The sequence below is a fragment of the Podarcis melisellensis genome (genome assembly GCF_964234715.1).
Source record: "Podarcis melisellensis genome assembly, chromosome: 8".
Taxonomy (NCBI): Eukaryota; Metazoa; Chordata; class Lepidosauria; order Squamata; family Lacertidae; genus Podarcis; species Podarcis melisellensis.
Window position 1 is genome coordinate 3,896,339 of NC_138540.1, and position 15,364 is coordinate 3,911,702.

Consider the following 15,364-nt stretch of genomic DNA (forward strand, 5'->3'; position numbering starts at 1 on the left):
CGGGACACTGACGAGTGCCAAAGCGCATGGAAACGCCTTTTACCTTCCCGCAAAGGCAGTACCTATTTACTCACGCTGGTATACTTTTGAACTGCTAGGTTGGCAGGAGCTGGGACAAAGCAACGGGAGCTCACCCCATAGCGTGGATTTGAACTATCGGCAAGCCCAAGAGGCTTGGTGGTTTAGACCACAGCAGCACCCACATCCTCTTATAAAGATGCATATTCAAACCCAAATGTGATCAGTTGCTTAAAATACAGAAGTTAATCACTTTTTAAAAAAGTTTACGTAGATGCCACCCTGCAGAACATTTGTCTTTGAATTTCTGTTGGGTAAGATGTTGCCATACCTTTTGAGTACAGTATTTTACAATTAGGTTGATTGGGGGTGGTAGCGTGAGAACAAACAAATCTAAAATACTTGGATGTGAGATGCTACCATCCTCTCTGGGGCATAGATGTTCAGAGAACAAATAAAGCAGTATTTGCTCTGAAAACGTGTACCTTGTGAGAGAACTTGAGTTGACCAAGGCATTACAGTCAAAATAACTTCAATCAATATACCACTCTATATAATTGCTCTCATTTTGCAAAGCCACAGGCACCCAGATCTTAGTGCAAGAAAATCCACAAGACCTCTACTCTGTAACAAAGTATTTCATTCTTGTCTTGGCAAATTCAGGACCACTTCTATCCCCATCCTTTTCATGTCAGCTGTGAAGCCATGACATACACTATACCTCTCCCACCTCCTGGAGTCAAAATTTAGACTGTACGTCCCTAATAGCAAAGACCTTTGTTTTGTGATTATCTGTCTATCTCTGCAGCTATAGAGACATTCTCTTGGTAGTGTGTATATTGGTGTTTTCACAGGTAGTTCCACAGCTTTAAAACTGCCTTCGTCCAGAGATCCAAGTGCCCTCCAGTAGTGATACAGGACCCCTACATATATCACTAGCCTTCATAGATAAGAGAGACTAGAAATTCTAATTCCGGAGTCATGCATTAGCCTTAGAAGCAACCAAGTTCAAGACAAGTTGACAAGTTGGCTAAGGAACAATTTGCACTAAAGGACAGTAGTATAATGGTTTTGACAGCAAAGTTTAAAAAAAAAAAAAGCTTTTTAAGATGCACATGCAAGGCAGTGGCCTTTGGTGACTGACAGACAGCTTATACACAAGCAAACAATAGGCAGGTCTGGTTAATGCTTTCTAATGGTGTGATGGTGTGTGGGTGAACAAGATTGCCCAGTTATGTGGTAATTTCTCTCAGCCATAGTATAAACACCCAAAAAAAGACTATTTACATCCTTATTTTATTTTTGGTAGAAAAGGGTATTCAGGATTTTACAGATGGATTTAATCAACAGTGCTTCATGAATGTTGTTCAAGGTCTAAAAATGATCACAGTAACCAAGTACACATGGAAACCAGTTTTGGTCAAGTCCCCTCTGTGGAAACAAGCTGAATGGAGCCACCTCCATACTGGAGATAAGTCAAACTCCCTTTGGCACATGGAGGTGCTGCCAGTGTTGCTTTCCCTTCTCAGGGCCAGAAAAAGAGAAGACTGCAAGAGTGACCAGCAAAATATTCCCGAGACTAACCACTGGTCTCTTCGATAGTCAAAGATTAGAGATTAGGTGGAGATAGTAAAATTATGCATACTATTTACAGCCAAACTCTTTTCTCATATGCAGCAGTGGGGAGGGGGAGGAGAGAGGGGGAAGGGACAGTCTCTGCTCACACCACATACAAAAGGAGCTACAGAGTCAGCTCTGCTGACATGTGGAAGGCCCTCCTCTGGTAAAGACAGTGAGCAATAACAAGAAGAGAACACAAAATCAGAATGCACCAGTGGCACATTCATCATTCACTGGACTGGAGCTGAATGAAAACCACTCTTTGTCTAATCTCCTACAAGCTGCTTTTTAAAGACAGACTTCTTTCAAATTCTACAATTTAATCCCATTTCTCTATCTTCTGAAGGACACAGAGAGGGAAGCACCTTATCAGAATCCAATTAAAGCCCCTGTTTTCAAGCGATTAGGATAACACAAAGGAGTCACTCCTCATTGTGATGTGTAACATTTCATACTTGTAGCAGGAAAATCTCAGCTACACTGCACATTACTTTTGCATGAACCAGTTCTAGACAGAGAGAAGCTAGCAGACTGAAATCAGATAGACATCTGAAAGACAGGAGTGTCCTCAGGATATAGCTTCAGTATATCCTGAATGGCAACCTGTTTCATGGAAGTTTCACTGTTGAATCTCTTGTCTTCCTAAGTTAAAGCAGGTCTTGTTTTTAGTTCTCCAAAGTGCCATCCCCTTATTTTTATTCTAAACTGAAACAGGCATCTCTTTCATCCACTCCCCCCACCTTTTCAGTTCAACATGACATCCCACCTAGTCATCAGAAAAGAGCTGCAGTGAGTAGGTCACGTTCCTGGCTTATTCAAAGCAATTTTAGTTCAAAGCACTACAGTACACAAAGAAAAAGAGGATGTCAGTCATTACACAGAGCATCATGCAGCATCTTGCATCACTGCCTGCAACTATCAGGAATATCTCTGCCTCTCAGTTAAACAGTGGCTTAAGTTGGAAGAATTGCCTTTTGGGCTGGAGAGCTTAAAAACCAGAAGTAAATATAGTTTCAATTAAAATAGATTAAAAAATTAAAATCAAGCCTAGGATCAGATTTTGCATATAGTCTTGTGATAAACAAATAGGTGCCAATACTATTTCTCAAAAACTGGGACATGAGTGTGCACAGAGGTATGTACACATGTGCCAACACAAACACACACACCAGTGCCAACTGGAATGATAACCCTTTTAAAGGTGCTGTTCCTTTACCTCAAAAGGTAGCCCAGTCCACCCAGGAGATATTTAGTAGTGGCAACATCCTGGAGGTGGCTCTGCCAAGTTTTGTTGGTTCTCCCCCCCACCCTTCCCAATGCCTATGGAGGAATGGGGGTTACAAGAACAGCAAATAAAGTGCAAAATGTTTCTCTTAAGTAGCATGAGGCAGAATGTGGGAGAGGAAGAAGCAATGGTGGCAGCAAGCTTACCATGCCTTTCAGAGAGCACATGAATCAACCCAAATGTGTCACCTCCCCACAAACCAGTGCATAGAGAAGGATTCCCACCTTCTGATGTGCTAAATGAAGAACATCTTTGCCCCCAGGTGTGAATATCAGTGAGAGTCACATTCCCCCCAAAGAGGCAGCACCTCTGTGTGCGGGTGGATGAACAGTGCAGGACTGCTGAACTCACGACCACAAGTGTGCATACTAGTGTGAAAGATCTTATCACAATGCAAAAAAAACTGTGGACCCCTCCCCCCTCTTCCCAAACACTTAAGTCAAGCTTGCACATGCCATCTCTTTCACATACAAGGCAAGACCTCTCCCGGAGTAGCTGTGCTTTGCCTCTCTGTACAGGAGGACACCCAAGTGAGTGCAAGTGGCTGGACTGCCTGGGTCGAGTCTGTTGAGTCACAAAAAAGCACAAACCTATAGCTGGGTCACACCAGTCAGTTCATTGAGTCACTTGCTGTACGAAATGCAAGGGGCTGGGAAAGAAAAATCACCCACAGGGCTGCTTTGGAAGTCACAGCATGAGCAAAGCTTCAGTTTGCAGCTCCAAAGTGAGTTCTCTTCCTGGCTGGGAGGTCATAAAAGTGAGTGAACCACCTGGGAAAGAAAAGCACCAGTGAGTGGCTCCAGGCAAGGGAATGCAGTCCCAAGTGATTGTGTGCAGTTAGGATCTGCAGCTGGGCTACAAGAAAGCCTTCTTTCCCCCAGCCCAGTCGTTCAGTGGTAGCATTATGGTGTATATGCTGGAGGTGGCTGGAACTGGTTGATCACTTCGTATTCTGCTGGATAAGGTTCATTCTCTTCCATCTCGGAGAGGAGCTCCAGTGCCTGTTCTTCCTCTTCAGTTGGGTAATGGCGCAGTAGGTTGGCAGCTGTGGCAAGGATGGAGGCCCCACCAGCTCCAGCCACCAGGTAAAAGCTAACGGCAAAGGTAACATACACTTGTGAGCCATGGTATTTTTTGTGCTGCTGCTGCTGCGCAAGGATGAGCTCCGAGGCCCAATAACAAAACCCAATCACAGTGGCACACTGCAGCACTGAGGGAAGAAGCAAGAGAAAAGAATTAGACACTGTTCCCCAGATTCTAGACTTAGGTATTTTTATCACAAGCATTGCTCAGTGGAATTCGTTTGACTCTAATGCAACCTCTTAAAAGCTTGTGGATATGGGTAATGTAGCACATAATCCTAGAAGTCGTTTATCAGAATGGTAACACATTTACATTTGACTAATTTGAATTTGTGGATGTGCATTTTCTTGTTTCTATGCACAAACATGGAGATTTAAAGATGCAAGCTATTTATCAAGACTCCACCATGGCTGAGCATGTTCCTGTTTCTCAACTCCACCCTCTTGCCTGACCTCAGAGGACATCAATGGAGCTTTGCCTAGTTAGTGAGGTTTGAAGAACAACTTCAGGGAAGACAAAAGGATGACAAAAGAAAACAAAGTAGGTCTCCCAAAGCTGAGGTTTGCCCAGCCCTGGCCTAAGTAATGCATGCACAACATCTGAGATTTTTCTGCGCAAAATTCCTAAGTCCCAAACCAAAGAACTCAAGGTAAAACTCAAGGCAAAACAAGGTACCGTATTTTTCGCTCTATAAGACACACCAGACCATAAGACGCACCTAGTTTTTGTAGGAGGAAAACAAGAAAAAAAATATTCTGAATCCCAGAAGCCAGAACAACAAGAGGGATGGCTGCACAGCGAAAGCAGAGATCCCTCTTGCTGTTCTGGCTTCTGGGATAGCTGCGCAATCTGCATTTGCTCCATAAGACGCACACACATTTCCCCATAATTTTTAGGAGGGAAAAAGTGAGTCTTATAGAGCAAAAAATATGGCATTTTATTGTTACAAGTGTTCTAATATTTTTATTACTATTTGTATAGTCTTCAATGTACATACCACTGTATAGAGTAATATAAGCAAAAGGCAGGTCACAGGAATCATGGAATTGTAGAGTTGGAAGGAACCCCAAGGGTCATCTAGTCCAACCCTCTGTAATGTAGGAATCTCAGCTAAAGCACCTATAAGAGGTGGCTATCCAACCTCAGCTTAAAAACCTCCAAAGGAGAGTCTACTGCCTTCTGGGGGAGTCTGGTCTACTTTTGAACAGCTCTTACTGTCATAAAGTTCTTCCAGGTGTTTAGTCAGAATCTCCTTTTTTGTAACTTGAAGCCATTGGTTCAGGTCATACCCTCTGGAGTGGGAGAAAACAGGCTTGCTCCATCTTCCATTAGGTATTCCTTTAGATATTACCAATATGCTTCTTAAATTACCTAGAACCAGACACCAGATGTGGTCTGATGACAGAATATAGCAGTACTATTACTTCCCATGAACTGGACACTATACTTCCATTGATGCGGCCTAGAATAGAATTAGCACCTTTTTTCTGCATCTCATGGTTGACTCATGTTAAGCTTGTGGTCTACTAAGACCCCTAGATCCTTATCACATGTACTACTGACAAGCCAAGTGTCCCCTAACTTATATTTGTGCAGCTGGTTATTCTTTCCCAAGGTAAAGGGACCCCTGACCATTAGGTCCAGTTGTGACAGACTCTGGGGTTGCGGCGCTCATCTTGCTTTATTGGCCAAGGGAGCCAGCGTACAGCTTCCGGGTCATGTGGCCAGCATGACTAAGCTGCTTCTGGTGAACCAGAGCAGCGCGCGGAAACACCGTTTACCTTCCCACTGGAGCGATACCTATTTATCTACTTGCACTCTGACATGCTTTCGAACTGCTAGGTTGGCAGGATGCCCAAGTATAGAACCTTGCATTTCTCCCTACTAAAATTTATTTTGTTAGTTTTGGCCCATTCTCCAATCTGTTAAGGCCATCTTGAATCTCTGTGTATTCTTCTTGACATAGGAATGGGTAGCAGAGGGAGAATGTGAAGATGAAGTTGTGTTTTGGTTCAGTTAAAAGGCAAGAGGTTAATAGAAAAGGAGGGTTTGGATAAGGAGAGAGGTGGCACTCCAAAGGAACCAACCTAGGATACAATTTAGCAGCCACATAGGTCTAGAGAAATTGCAGAGGCCATGAGTAAACTATGAACCAACCACATGGGCAACCCCTTTTTGAACCATGGCTTGCATGCATAAGCTTCAGGTGCCCAACACAGTAAACGGAGCAAGCAGATCAATCCCCTTTAACATTACCTGTGAGGATGTGGGCAAATGCGTAACGTCGTGTGATCTTCAGTGCAGGATGCTTTGGTCCAAACACATCCAACAGGAAAGCTGAAAGGCTGCATATGATTCCCAGGAAGCAGAAGGCAGCAATAACCCGAAGCAACAACACTGTCTGGGGGTTCATGCAGTACTCTGCGTGGGGTAGGGGGGGAGAGAGAGAGAATTCAAAGTTAGATTTCACATATGTAATTTACTGTTCCTAAGACCAGCTGCTTCCTGGAGCATTCTGAGAATTAAACATATCAGTCTGTAGCTGTGCCAGGATTTACGTGGTACTTGGCATTCTTTCCAAGTTATCTACACAATATAAATTCTGCATCTATGATGGGCTAGGCAGAAGTGAGGCTGTTTCTGTCCATACAGCTTAGAGCAGTTTTGCATTTGTTAGCTGAAGATGATGAATTGCCAATGGCTTGCTGAAGACAAAAATAAAAGTTGTCACCATTTTAATGAAGTATTATAATATTGCTGGATCAAGTTCTATGTGCCATGCTGATCAAACTGCTTGACACCTCTGTCATAAGAGCACAGATGTGAAAATATTGTAGTCTGATGTGGGCGTTAAACAAAGACAAACCTTTTCTTCTGTGGATAAAAAGGAACCTCTCTCTTCCAGACTCACCAAGGGTTATTGCCAAAAGTCATTGCGCAAGCTGAATAACTTCTGCTCATAGAACATAATTTGCCCTCGTACTCCATTTCCCACCCCCTAAATCAGCTCTGATGCTTCCCTCAACCCTTTGGAGTAGATTTGGAGTAGTGAAGGTAGTCATAGGGAAAAGAAGGGGAAGTTGTGGAAGCAGTATTAGTTCTACTCTGTGATGACTTCACTTTTGTGGATACAACCACAAAACAAAGGACAAACAAGCCTTATCTGGTCTTATTTAATGGCTGCGTAGTCCAGCACATATTTGATAAATGAGACAGCTTTTTCCTTGAACACATCACTGACACGTCAGTCCCCTTTGTTTGAAATGGGAATTGTGCCCAACCTCCCAGGGGTCTGTGGGAAAGACTATTATATAGGACTTTTAATATCCAATCACATTACAAGTAGAATATTGGTTATGCGAGAGCACATTTTGCACTATGCCACTATGCCATCAGAAACAGACCACATTTTACAGAAATAAAAGTACTGGGATATCATCCAGTCATTTATAAAAGCCTTCACAAAAAACACAATGCACTTTTCAAGCTATATTCCACAACCTTGAGGATCGCAGATGTGCTTTCTTGCTTTAAATAAAAATCATTTTCAGAGAACCCAACGACAGAGGAGATGCACTACAGAAATTTACAATTTTGAATTGGCTACGTTAATAACAAATAAAATGAACTTGGGGAACTTGCTGCTCTAAAATCACATTATTTGCCATTGGCACAAGCAGAGTTACTCTATTATACGTTTGTTGCAAGATTCCATCATAGACTGCTTCTAATTGGATTCCAGCAGGATGTCTTTCTCAGTCTCAGGTTTTTTCCAGCTTCCCCCATGGTTGGGAATTTTTTTCTAGGCTTGCATTGATTTGATAATGTTGATCATCTAATATTTCAGCCATTCCAACCCACAAAAGGACTTACTTCAGTCCAAAAGCCTCGTACATTCTATTTCCTCAAGGACATTTTCTATAAGTTTAACAATGGTTTTTCTTGTTGCTTTTCACAGCTTACAAGATTGCTATGTGCTCCCTAAAACATGGGAAGGGAATACCCAACACAAATAACTTGATCCAAAATATACAAGGAGGTGGAGATCAAGCTAGGTTAGGAGGAAAGAGGGTGCTGTGTGTTACTTGGGCTTGAACAGGTTGTGGTAGCCATGTTCAATTCTTGACTGAACAACTGTCTGAAAAACTGACATTCTCCCCCAATGCCATCATTTAAAACTCATTCCAAAACTCATGTTTGCCATACTGAATGGAGTGGGGAGAAGGGAGCTGCTGTTTAGAAGTAAACAAAAAGCCTCCTGGGCTCTGAAACTCATTTCACAGTACAGCAGGCCAGCCACTTATGGTTCTGGGGGTATGTGCGCCAAGGCAAAATCACCCAAAGTTGGGAATCCCTGAACTGTCCCGCTACTGCAAGGGGCTCTGAGACAGTTGCAGAAAGGCCTTGGAAAGCTCCCAGGGCCCTCCTGTACCTTTGAAGAGCCTGGGAAGCAAGGAAAACCCGAAGGGTGCACGGGTGGGTCAGTGAGTGAAAATACATGGAGGAGAGAATTGAGCGCACTCTATTTATTTATTTCTTCCCACCCACATAATGTTATGTTCATGTAAGCAAAGTGAGTGCAAGTTGTGGGCTTACCATACTCTGGATTCTGGCCTAAGTCACACACTTCTTAAAATAATCTTTTGGTCACCTGCAGTGCCCGCTTATCCAAACAAGGGCCTTCTATTGCTCCGGAAAGGATAATCACTCAGATTCATTCTAGCTTATACAGTGGTACCTCAGGTTAAGTACCTAATTCGTTCCGGAGGTCCGTCCTTAACCTGAAACTGTTCGTAACCTGAAGCACCATTTTAGCTAATGGGGCCTCCTGCTGCTGCCGCGCCGCCAGAGCACGATTTCTGTTCTCATCCTGAAGCAAATTTCTTAACCCAAGATAATATTTCTGGGTTAGTGGAGTCTGTAACCTGAAACGTCTGTAACCCGAAGGACTACTGTATTGGGCTAGAATAACTACTTGTCTGGGCAGCAAGGGTCACTTCCAGGTGACATGGCAAGGGAGCATTTGTCAACTGGGAGAGAGCTGATTCCTTTTTATTTAAAGCTACAAATCTAACAAAAAAGAAAAATGTGTGGCAAGGAGGAATTTTCATGGATTACTTGCTTTTGCAGACCTCTTTGTAGGGGTCTTTAAAACTGAACCCACAGTGCTTTATCTTCTTAAATGTGAAAACTGAAAAGTCCTGAGAAGTGTAATTATTTCCATTTTATTAAAATTTAAAATAAAATTTAAAAAACATTAAGTTCCTCACATTTTCCATCCTTTCTGCAAAGAGCTAAAACAATTTTAAAAAAAATGAAACAGGGATTCTGAGATTTCTAAAGGAGCCCTGAATCTACCTAGACTTTCTTCAACATCTGTTGGATGCAGATGCTCCCAAGACTACAGGCTGTTTTAGGGCAGCTTCTTCATGACGATGAGCACCATAAAAACAGTTTAGTAAGATATACTGTGCTTTGTTTCAGATCAATTCATTTGCATCTAGTGCAGCAGCCACATAATCTAATACCAAAGGCACATTTACTTGGAACCGGATGTATAAGGCTAAAACACCACAGTACCAGCCATACCAGAATGAATCAGCCTCATTTGAATAGGAAATCAAATTCCTCTTGCTCCCATTAAGAGAACTATGGCAGGTATTGACTGTCCATAGCAGGGATGTGTGGGGGGAGGGGGCGCTGCTCACGATGCCCTCCTCAAGGCAGCCCTGTGTGGCTTTGTGAGGGTGGCATGAGAAGGACCCCAGCCTCAGCAAAAGGCTGTTATGTCCTTCTCATGTGCCCTCCCCAAGCAGCTTTGAGAGGAGCATTTCCATGGTGCTCTGGCCACCAGAAAGACACCTGACACAGTGGACTCCATTTGCCCTCAGGGAGGGTGTGTAAAAAGGATGCAACAGCCATGTGCCCTTCGATCCAGACTGAATTCTAGGATCATTTTGCCCTTCCTGAGCGCTCCAGGGCACCGTGGGAATATGCTCCACTGCTGGTTCATAGTGCACTGCAAAGTACCAAAGTTAAAAAGGTAAAAGGTGCAGACGCGGGTGGTGCTGTGGTCTAAACAGCTGAGCCTCTTGGGTTTGCCAACTGGAAGATCAGAGGTTCAAATCTGGAAGATCAGAGGTTCAAATCTGCATGGCAGTGATGAGCTCCTGTTGCTCTGTCCCAGCTTCTGCCAACCTAGCAGTTCAAAAACACACCAGTGCAAGTAGATAAATAGGTACCGAAGTGATGTTTCCGTGTGTTCTGGCACCTGTCACAGTGTCCCGTTGTGCCAGAAGAAGCTTAGTCATGCTGGCCACATGACCAGGAAATCTGTCTGTGGACAAACACCGCTTCCCTCAGCCTGAAGCAAAATGAGCGCCACACCCAACAGTCACCTTTACCTTTTTACCTTTATCGCAAAGCAACTGATACAAAAAAGCAAACAAAACAGCCCAGATCCAAAGCGCTTACAATCTAAGCACGGAGAGTGGCGTAGACAAAGGAAGGGGAGAAAGGAGAGAGGCATACGCTACAAGGGATGAATAAGAGTCGCTGCAATTATTCACACAAAGGCTTCATTTCAGTTGGGTATGAGAGGGTTTAAGTAACATGCATCATGGAAACCTTGGGTTTCATGGAGGTTATGGAAAGAAGACAGGTGGTACAATATATGTTATATATAGGCAAGCCCACATGCATCAGGGTTGTCCTCCCACTGATTCCCCATGTCCCTGTTGCCCAGGCATAGGCAAACTCAGCCCTCCAGATGTTTGGGGCTACAACTCCCATCATCCCTGACCACTGGTCCTGGTAGCTAGGGATGATGGGAGTTGTAGTCCCAAAACATCTAGAGGGCAGAGTTTGCCTATGCCTGCTGTTGCCCAACTAAGTAGCCAAAATAGCTGAGAGATACTGCTCAGCTATTTCTGTGCTAATCAGCTCGGTGGCAGAAAGGTGCATGATGGCATCTCCTCACCGCTGATGGTGAGATGAGGTGTGGGTGAAAAAGAGAGGGGTGGAAGGGACGCCTGACCCACAGGCTACATGTGCCTTCAACCCACCATCTATGATTGCATGGTAGGTGCCATTGGAAGCAAAGAGGTTGCCTGGCCCTGTAGGTGTTCTGGAATTTTCAGGCATAGTAGGCAGTGTGAGTAAATGAAAGAAATTGCTTTGGCAGTTGTAGAACAGAAGCAGCAAAGATAACTAACCAAGGTACTCAAAGGCACCTATTTTAACAGTAGGAAACTACTTTGCCTGCTAGAAGAGAGCTGTTGGGACACAGCCAATTGTTGGGTTGAATGTTAACCGCACACATGGTTGTAAAAAAAGTTATCTTAATTGTTTGGTTACTGGCAAGGTCTGCAAACTCAGTTGGGTTTCCTCTTATATGCTTAATGCGTGGTCTGACCTTGGCCTCTCCAGAACATAAGCATCACATTAAGCTACAAGGGAAAGGCAATTGCAGGTGGTAAGAGGGAGGAAAAGGAATTATTGAAGAAACAAGTTTTTTGAGCCCGCAAGAAGTTGCAGTGTGCATTCTTTTTAGTAGTGACAAGCTTCTTGCCAGTTATGGCCAAAGCTGGGAATATGAAATTGCATGGGATGTATGTTGCAAGATCCAGCCAGAATTTAAATAACACATTTATGATTTAAGCGCATGTCTAACTTTTGTAAACCACTTTGAGGTTTGTTTGTATTTACAATCAAGTGGCATATAAATTTTATGCAGTAACTTTATCCCACTGCAATGAATGGAACATTGGCAGTTAAATTTTTACAAGATTAGTGCTCAAAAACACTGAACATTTAAAATATCATTATAACAAAATTGGTACAAAGTATCCTTTTGACAACAGTTCTACAAAAAGACAACTTTGGCTGCAGTCCTGTTTAGCTGTAAGTAAGCTCCTCTGACGACACTGGGATTTACATCTGAGTAAACATGCAAACAAGAATGCACAAACTGTAGGGGTAGGTGGGGCAGCAAGTTTCATTCCCACAGGGACCTATCCCTCCATAACTTCTGGGTTGGTAAATATTTAATAAGGAGAACCATGAAACAAGAATCAACTCCCCTACAGGCAGTTGATTTTATAAGACACCAGGAATCACACACACAGAATTCACCTTGGTGAGCACAAGATTACACTGAATAGCTACTGTGTGAACCAACCTACACCAATTTCTGTTTAAAGAATGCACACTATACACAATTCACTCTCACCTTTAAGTAAATCCGGGTCTACATATCCCAGCACATCAGCAACTCCCAGCTCCTGGCGAGAACAAGTGCCCCCATGAATCCGTAGCCAAGCAGGCTCTGCTAGTGCAGTACACAGGGCAGTTATTGAGAGGGCACCAGGCAATGCAGAAGCCAGACTCCTTTCTGGCTGCTTTGGCAAGGCACTCCCATCCTGGCCTCTTCGCCTGCGCCCACTGGGCAACACCGAGCCACTTGGGGTGTACATGGATCCTCTTTCTGAGATTAGGCCAAATAAATCCAACGAAACACACTATGGACAGAAGCCCTTGGGATCTTCTGGAATGGGTGAGTGGTCAATGACTGTAGGCACCAGTCAGGGGGAGCAGACTCACAGAAGGCTGCAGGCAGAACAGAGCACCAGATGAAGCGTCTCTTCTGCACGCAGAAGAACCTGAAAAAGACAAACAGATCAAGCCTTGTAAATAGCCTCACACCTGTGGCAAGTTAAGGGCTGCCTCAAGGTGACCAAGTCTGACCAACATTTCTTCCTTTTTTGGTACAACTGAGCAGACTCACTGATTTCTATGGCGGTTCCCATGGTTAAGCAGATGAAATACAGCAGTTTCCCTGCACCCCGCAAACACACAATGCCAAGAAGCCTGGGTTTAAAAAGTGGTCATTAATTCTCAGGCCAAAGGAGATTAGGGCCAGAGTTCACAAAAGTGGCAAAAATGTTGCTAATGAGTCCTTTTAATAAAAGAACTTCAGAAAAACTACAAGTACTATCATGTATAATAGACTCATTATTTTCCAAGATTATATTGCACAAAAGCAGTGGTTTTAAGAGAACTTATTGAGGCTCCCATTTTATACTTCATACAACAATACTAGCAAACCAAATCAACCTGTCAAATGGCAATGGCCTATTCAGCATTTGTAAAACTAATGAGTTGGTCATGGATATTAGACATTCCTGTAATGATGTATGAATGTATGGCTTGAAATGAGGAGGAGCAGTAGCCCCCCCCCCATAGCATTTCTTTATTTTTAGGCAAGTGGATTTGTGCCTTTGTTATGCATATGCACCTTAACCAACTAAATTGCTTCTAAACAACAGTGAAGCCAAGGGTGCTCCACTGAGACAGAGAATAAATGGAGCACGTATCTTGCATATTATCCCACTGAACACTTTCAAAAAACAGTTTGTAGATTTCAGCTGGCTGGAGAGAATCAAACATGGTGTATAAAAGAGCTGAGAGACAAAGGGACCCTCTCTTGTACTTTTGTCAAAATGGCACCTTTGTTTATCTACACGTACACACACACACACAACTTTTAAGCAGAACAATTAGTGCCTTTGACAAAGCCACACTGTGTTGTTCATTTAATTATTGCAAGTCCAATGAATGCATCACACAAGAGCCATTCAGGTTGTGTGAGGTCAGAGGAAATTAGACATTTTCATAAGGCACATCTAAGTATTTTGGAATAAAGAATAAAGGGAAATTATCACTCAAACCATCACAGCTCAAGCAGCTGAGTCCATTTAACAGAAACCATTCAGTTTACTGAATAATATTAGACCTGATTAAATGGTAACCAAGTCAAAGTAACACAAGCAACTATGTATTCTTTCTGCTTTACCTTCCTCTGTTTATCCTCTCATTTGACACAAGGAACCCTGTACATGCTTTCACCAGCCAAAAAAGGAACAAAGATGTCTTTTTTAGTTTGGTTTGCTCCCACTGCTCCTTCCAAATCCCCTTTCCTTTTGTGTTGTTTTTTTTTAAATTGTAATCCTGAGACCAGGGATCATCTTAATCAGCATTATAGCCTTCTTCAGGAACTTGTATTTTTGCTGAGGAGCGAGGTACACATACTTCAAGTACACATGTAACTTGGAAACCATCCTGCCCTCACCTTTCTTAAACTGCTCACTCTCTGAACAACGAAAAGTACCTTAAAGGCTTAACAAGTTTGTTACAGAGGAAGCTTTCACGGACTAGGGCACAGCTGGCAGACTTCAGTCTTGTGGAATCTCATTTATTTTTCCTTAGAACCCCAAGACTCACCACCCGGAGTCAGGCGCTAAGGGTTGTCGCCAACGCTAGGCCCGTGGAAATCAATGAGCTTGAGTTACTCGTGCCCTCTGATTTCAGTGGGTCTACTCTTGAGCAGGACTAGCATTGACTACAACCCCCAGAACTAAGGAATCCTAAGGCCAGGGATTTGTTTTGGGTAGGAGAACTCAGCTCGGACATCTTTTTTAACGTCAGGAAAACATCCACTCGGGGCTCCCCCCCCCCCCATTTCAGCGAGTGGCAAAGAGGAGGCGTGATTTTGTTGCCGTTATCAAAACACATCGGAAGCCGGAAATCCAGGCCCCTGGACTTGCGACCCTCGAGCCGGGGAGCCCGATCCACCTTCCCCCCACCCCTGGGCCCTCCTTCGCCCCGGCGCTCTCCCTCGGATCCTGCCCCCGGGGGCCCCTCGGAGACACAAAGGGGCGCCGCCCTGACCTGGCCGGCCGGGCTCCCCCACTCACCGCTCGGCTCCCTTCCCGGGCGCTGAGCCCCGTCGGGCCTGGCCTTCCTTCCAAGGCCGCGCCGCTCCGCGGGGGCCGGCGCCTTCCTCCTCCTCCTCCTCGCCCGACGACAGCCCGACCCCCCCGCTGCCACCAAACAACAGCCGCCGGCCACTTCCGCTTCCGGCCGGCCGCGCGCACGACGTCACGGCGCCAGAGGCGGGAGGAGGAGGGGCGGGCGCCTCCTGAAGGGGAGAAAAAGGTGAAGTACTAAAATTCACCTCAGCGTTTCTCAGCCCTGACTTGTTGGTGTCTTTTTTGACTTTTTCTTGTCTTTATCTTTTGGTAAAGCGCTTTGAGGGGTTATTCTTTTTCTTTTTCCTTCAAGGGGTGAAGTAAAATAAATAAATAAATACAACAACTTTGTTCCTTTGAAAGTTGCAGGAGGGCCGGTTCAAGAACCGAGTAAAGAGATGCGGCCCATCTTTCCTTCCTTGTGTCTTGTGTGTGTGTACACACACACTTTCTCGCCTCACACTGACTCTCGCAAAGCATGCTGGGAATCGTAGTTTCCGCGTGGTGTCGTCACTTCCGCTCCGGAGAGGGGGGGCGAAACTCACGGCGC

General features: G+C 44.3%; 1 protein-coding gene across 3 annotated transcripts; it reads right to left on the reverse strand.

Annotated features, from left to right (window-relative positions):
* Nucleotides 1-1,295: 1,295 nt before the first annotated feature.
* On the reverse strand, nucleotides 1,296-15,237 carry TMEM127 (transmembrane protein 127). Of its 3 annotated transcripts, none has more exons than XM_081921395.1 (4): nucleotides 15,021-15,237; nucleotides 12,237-12,666; nucleotides 6,263-6,427; nucleotides 1,296-4,133 (listed from the first exon to the last, which is right to left on the reverse strand). In XM_081921395.1, exons 2-4 carry the CDS (start codon nucleotides 12,478-12,480, stop codon nucleotides 3,826-3,828), a joined length of 717 nt encoding a protein of 238 aa, XP_081777521.1. In that variant the 5' UTR covers nucleotides 12,481-12,666; nucleotides 15,021-15,237; the 3' UTR covers nucleotides 1,296-3,825. The 3 variants fall into 3 exon arrangements, with proteins under 3 accessions (XP_081777521.1, XP_081777519.1, XP_081777520.1); XM_081921393.1 differs by lacking the exon at nucleotides 15,021-15,237 and adding an exon at nucleotides 14,761-14,909; XM_081921394.1 differs by lacking the exon at nucleotides 15,021-15,237 and adding an exon at nucleotides 14,735-14,909.
* Between the last annotated feature and the right edge of the window lie 127 nt (nucleotides 15,238-15,364).

Coding starts and splice junctions, on each gene's coding strand:
- TMEM127 (XM_081921395.1), bottom strand. CDS start 12,480: ATGTACACCCCAAGTGGCTCGGTGTTGCCCAGTGGGCGCAGGCGAAGA. Junction 6,428..12,236: donor AGACCCGGATTTACTTAAAG/GTGAGAGTGAAT, acceptor TACCCCACGCAG/AGTACTGCATGAACCCCCAG. Junction 4,134..6,262: donor ATTTGCCCACATCCTCACAG/GTAATGTTAAAG, acceptor TTCTTCCCTCAG/TGCTGCAGTGTGCCACTGTG.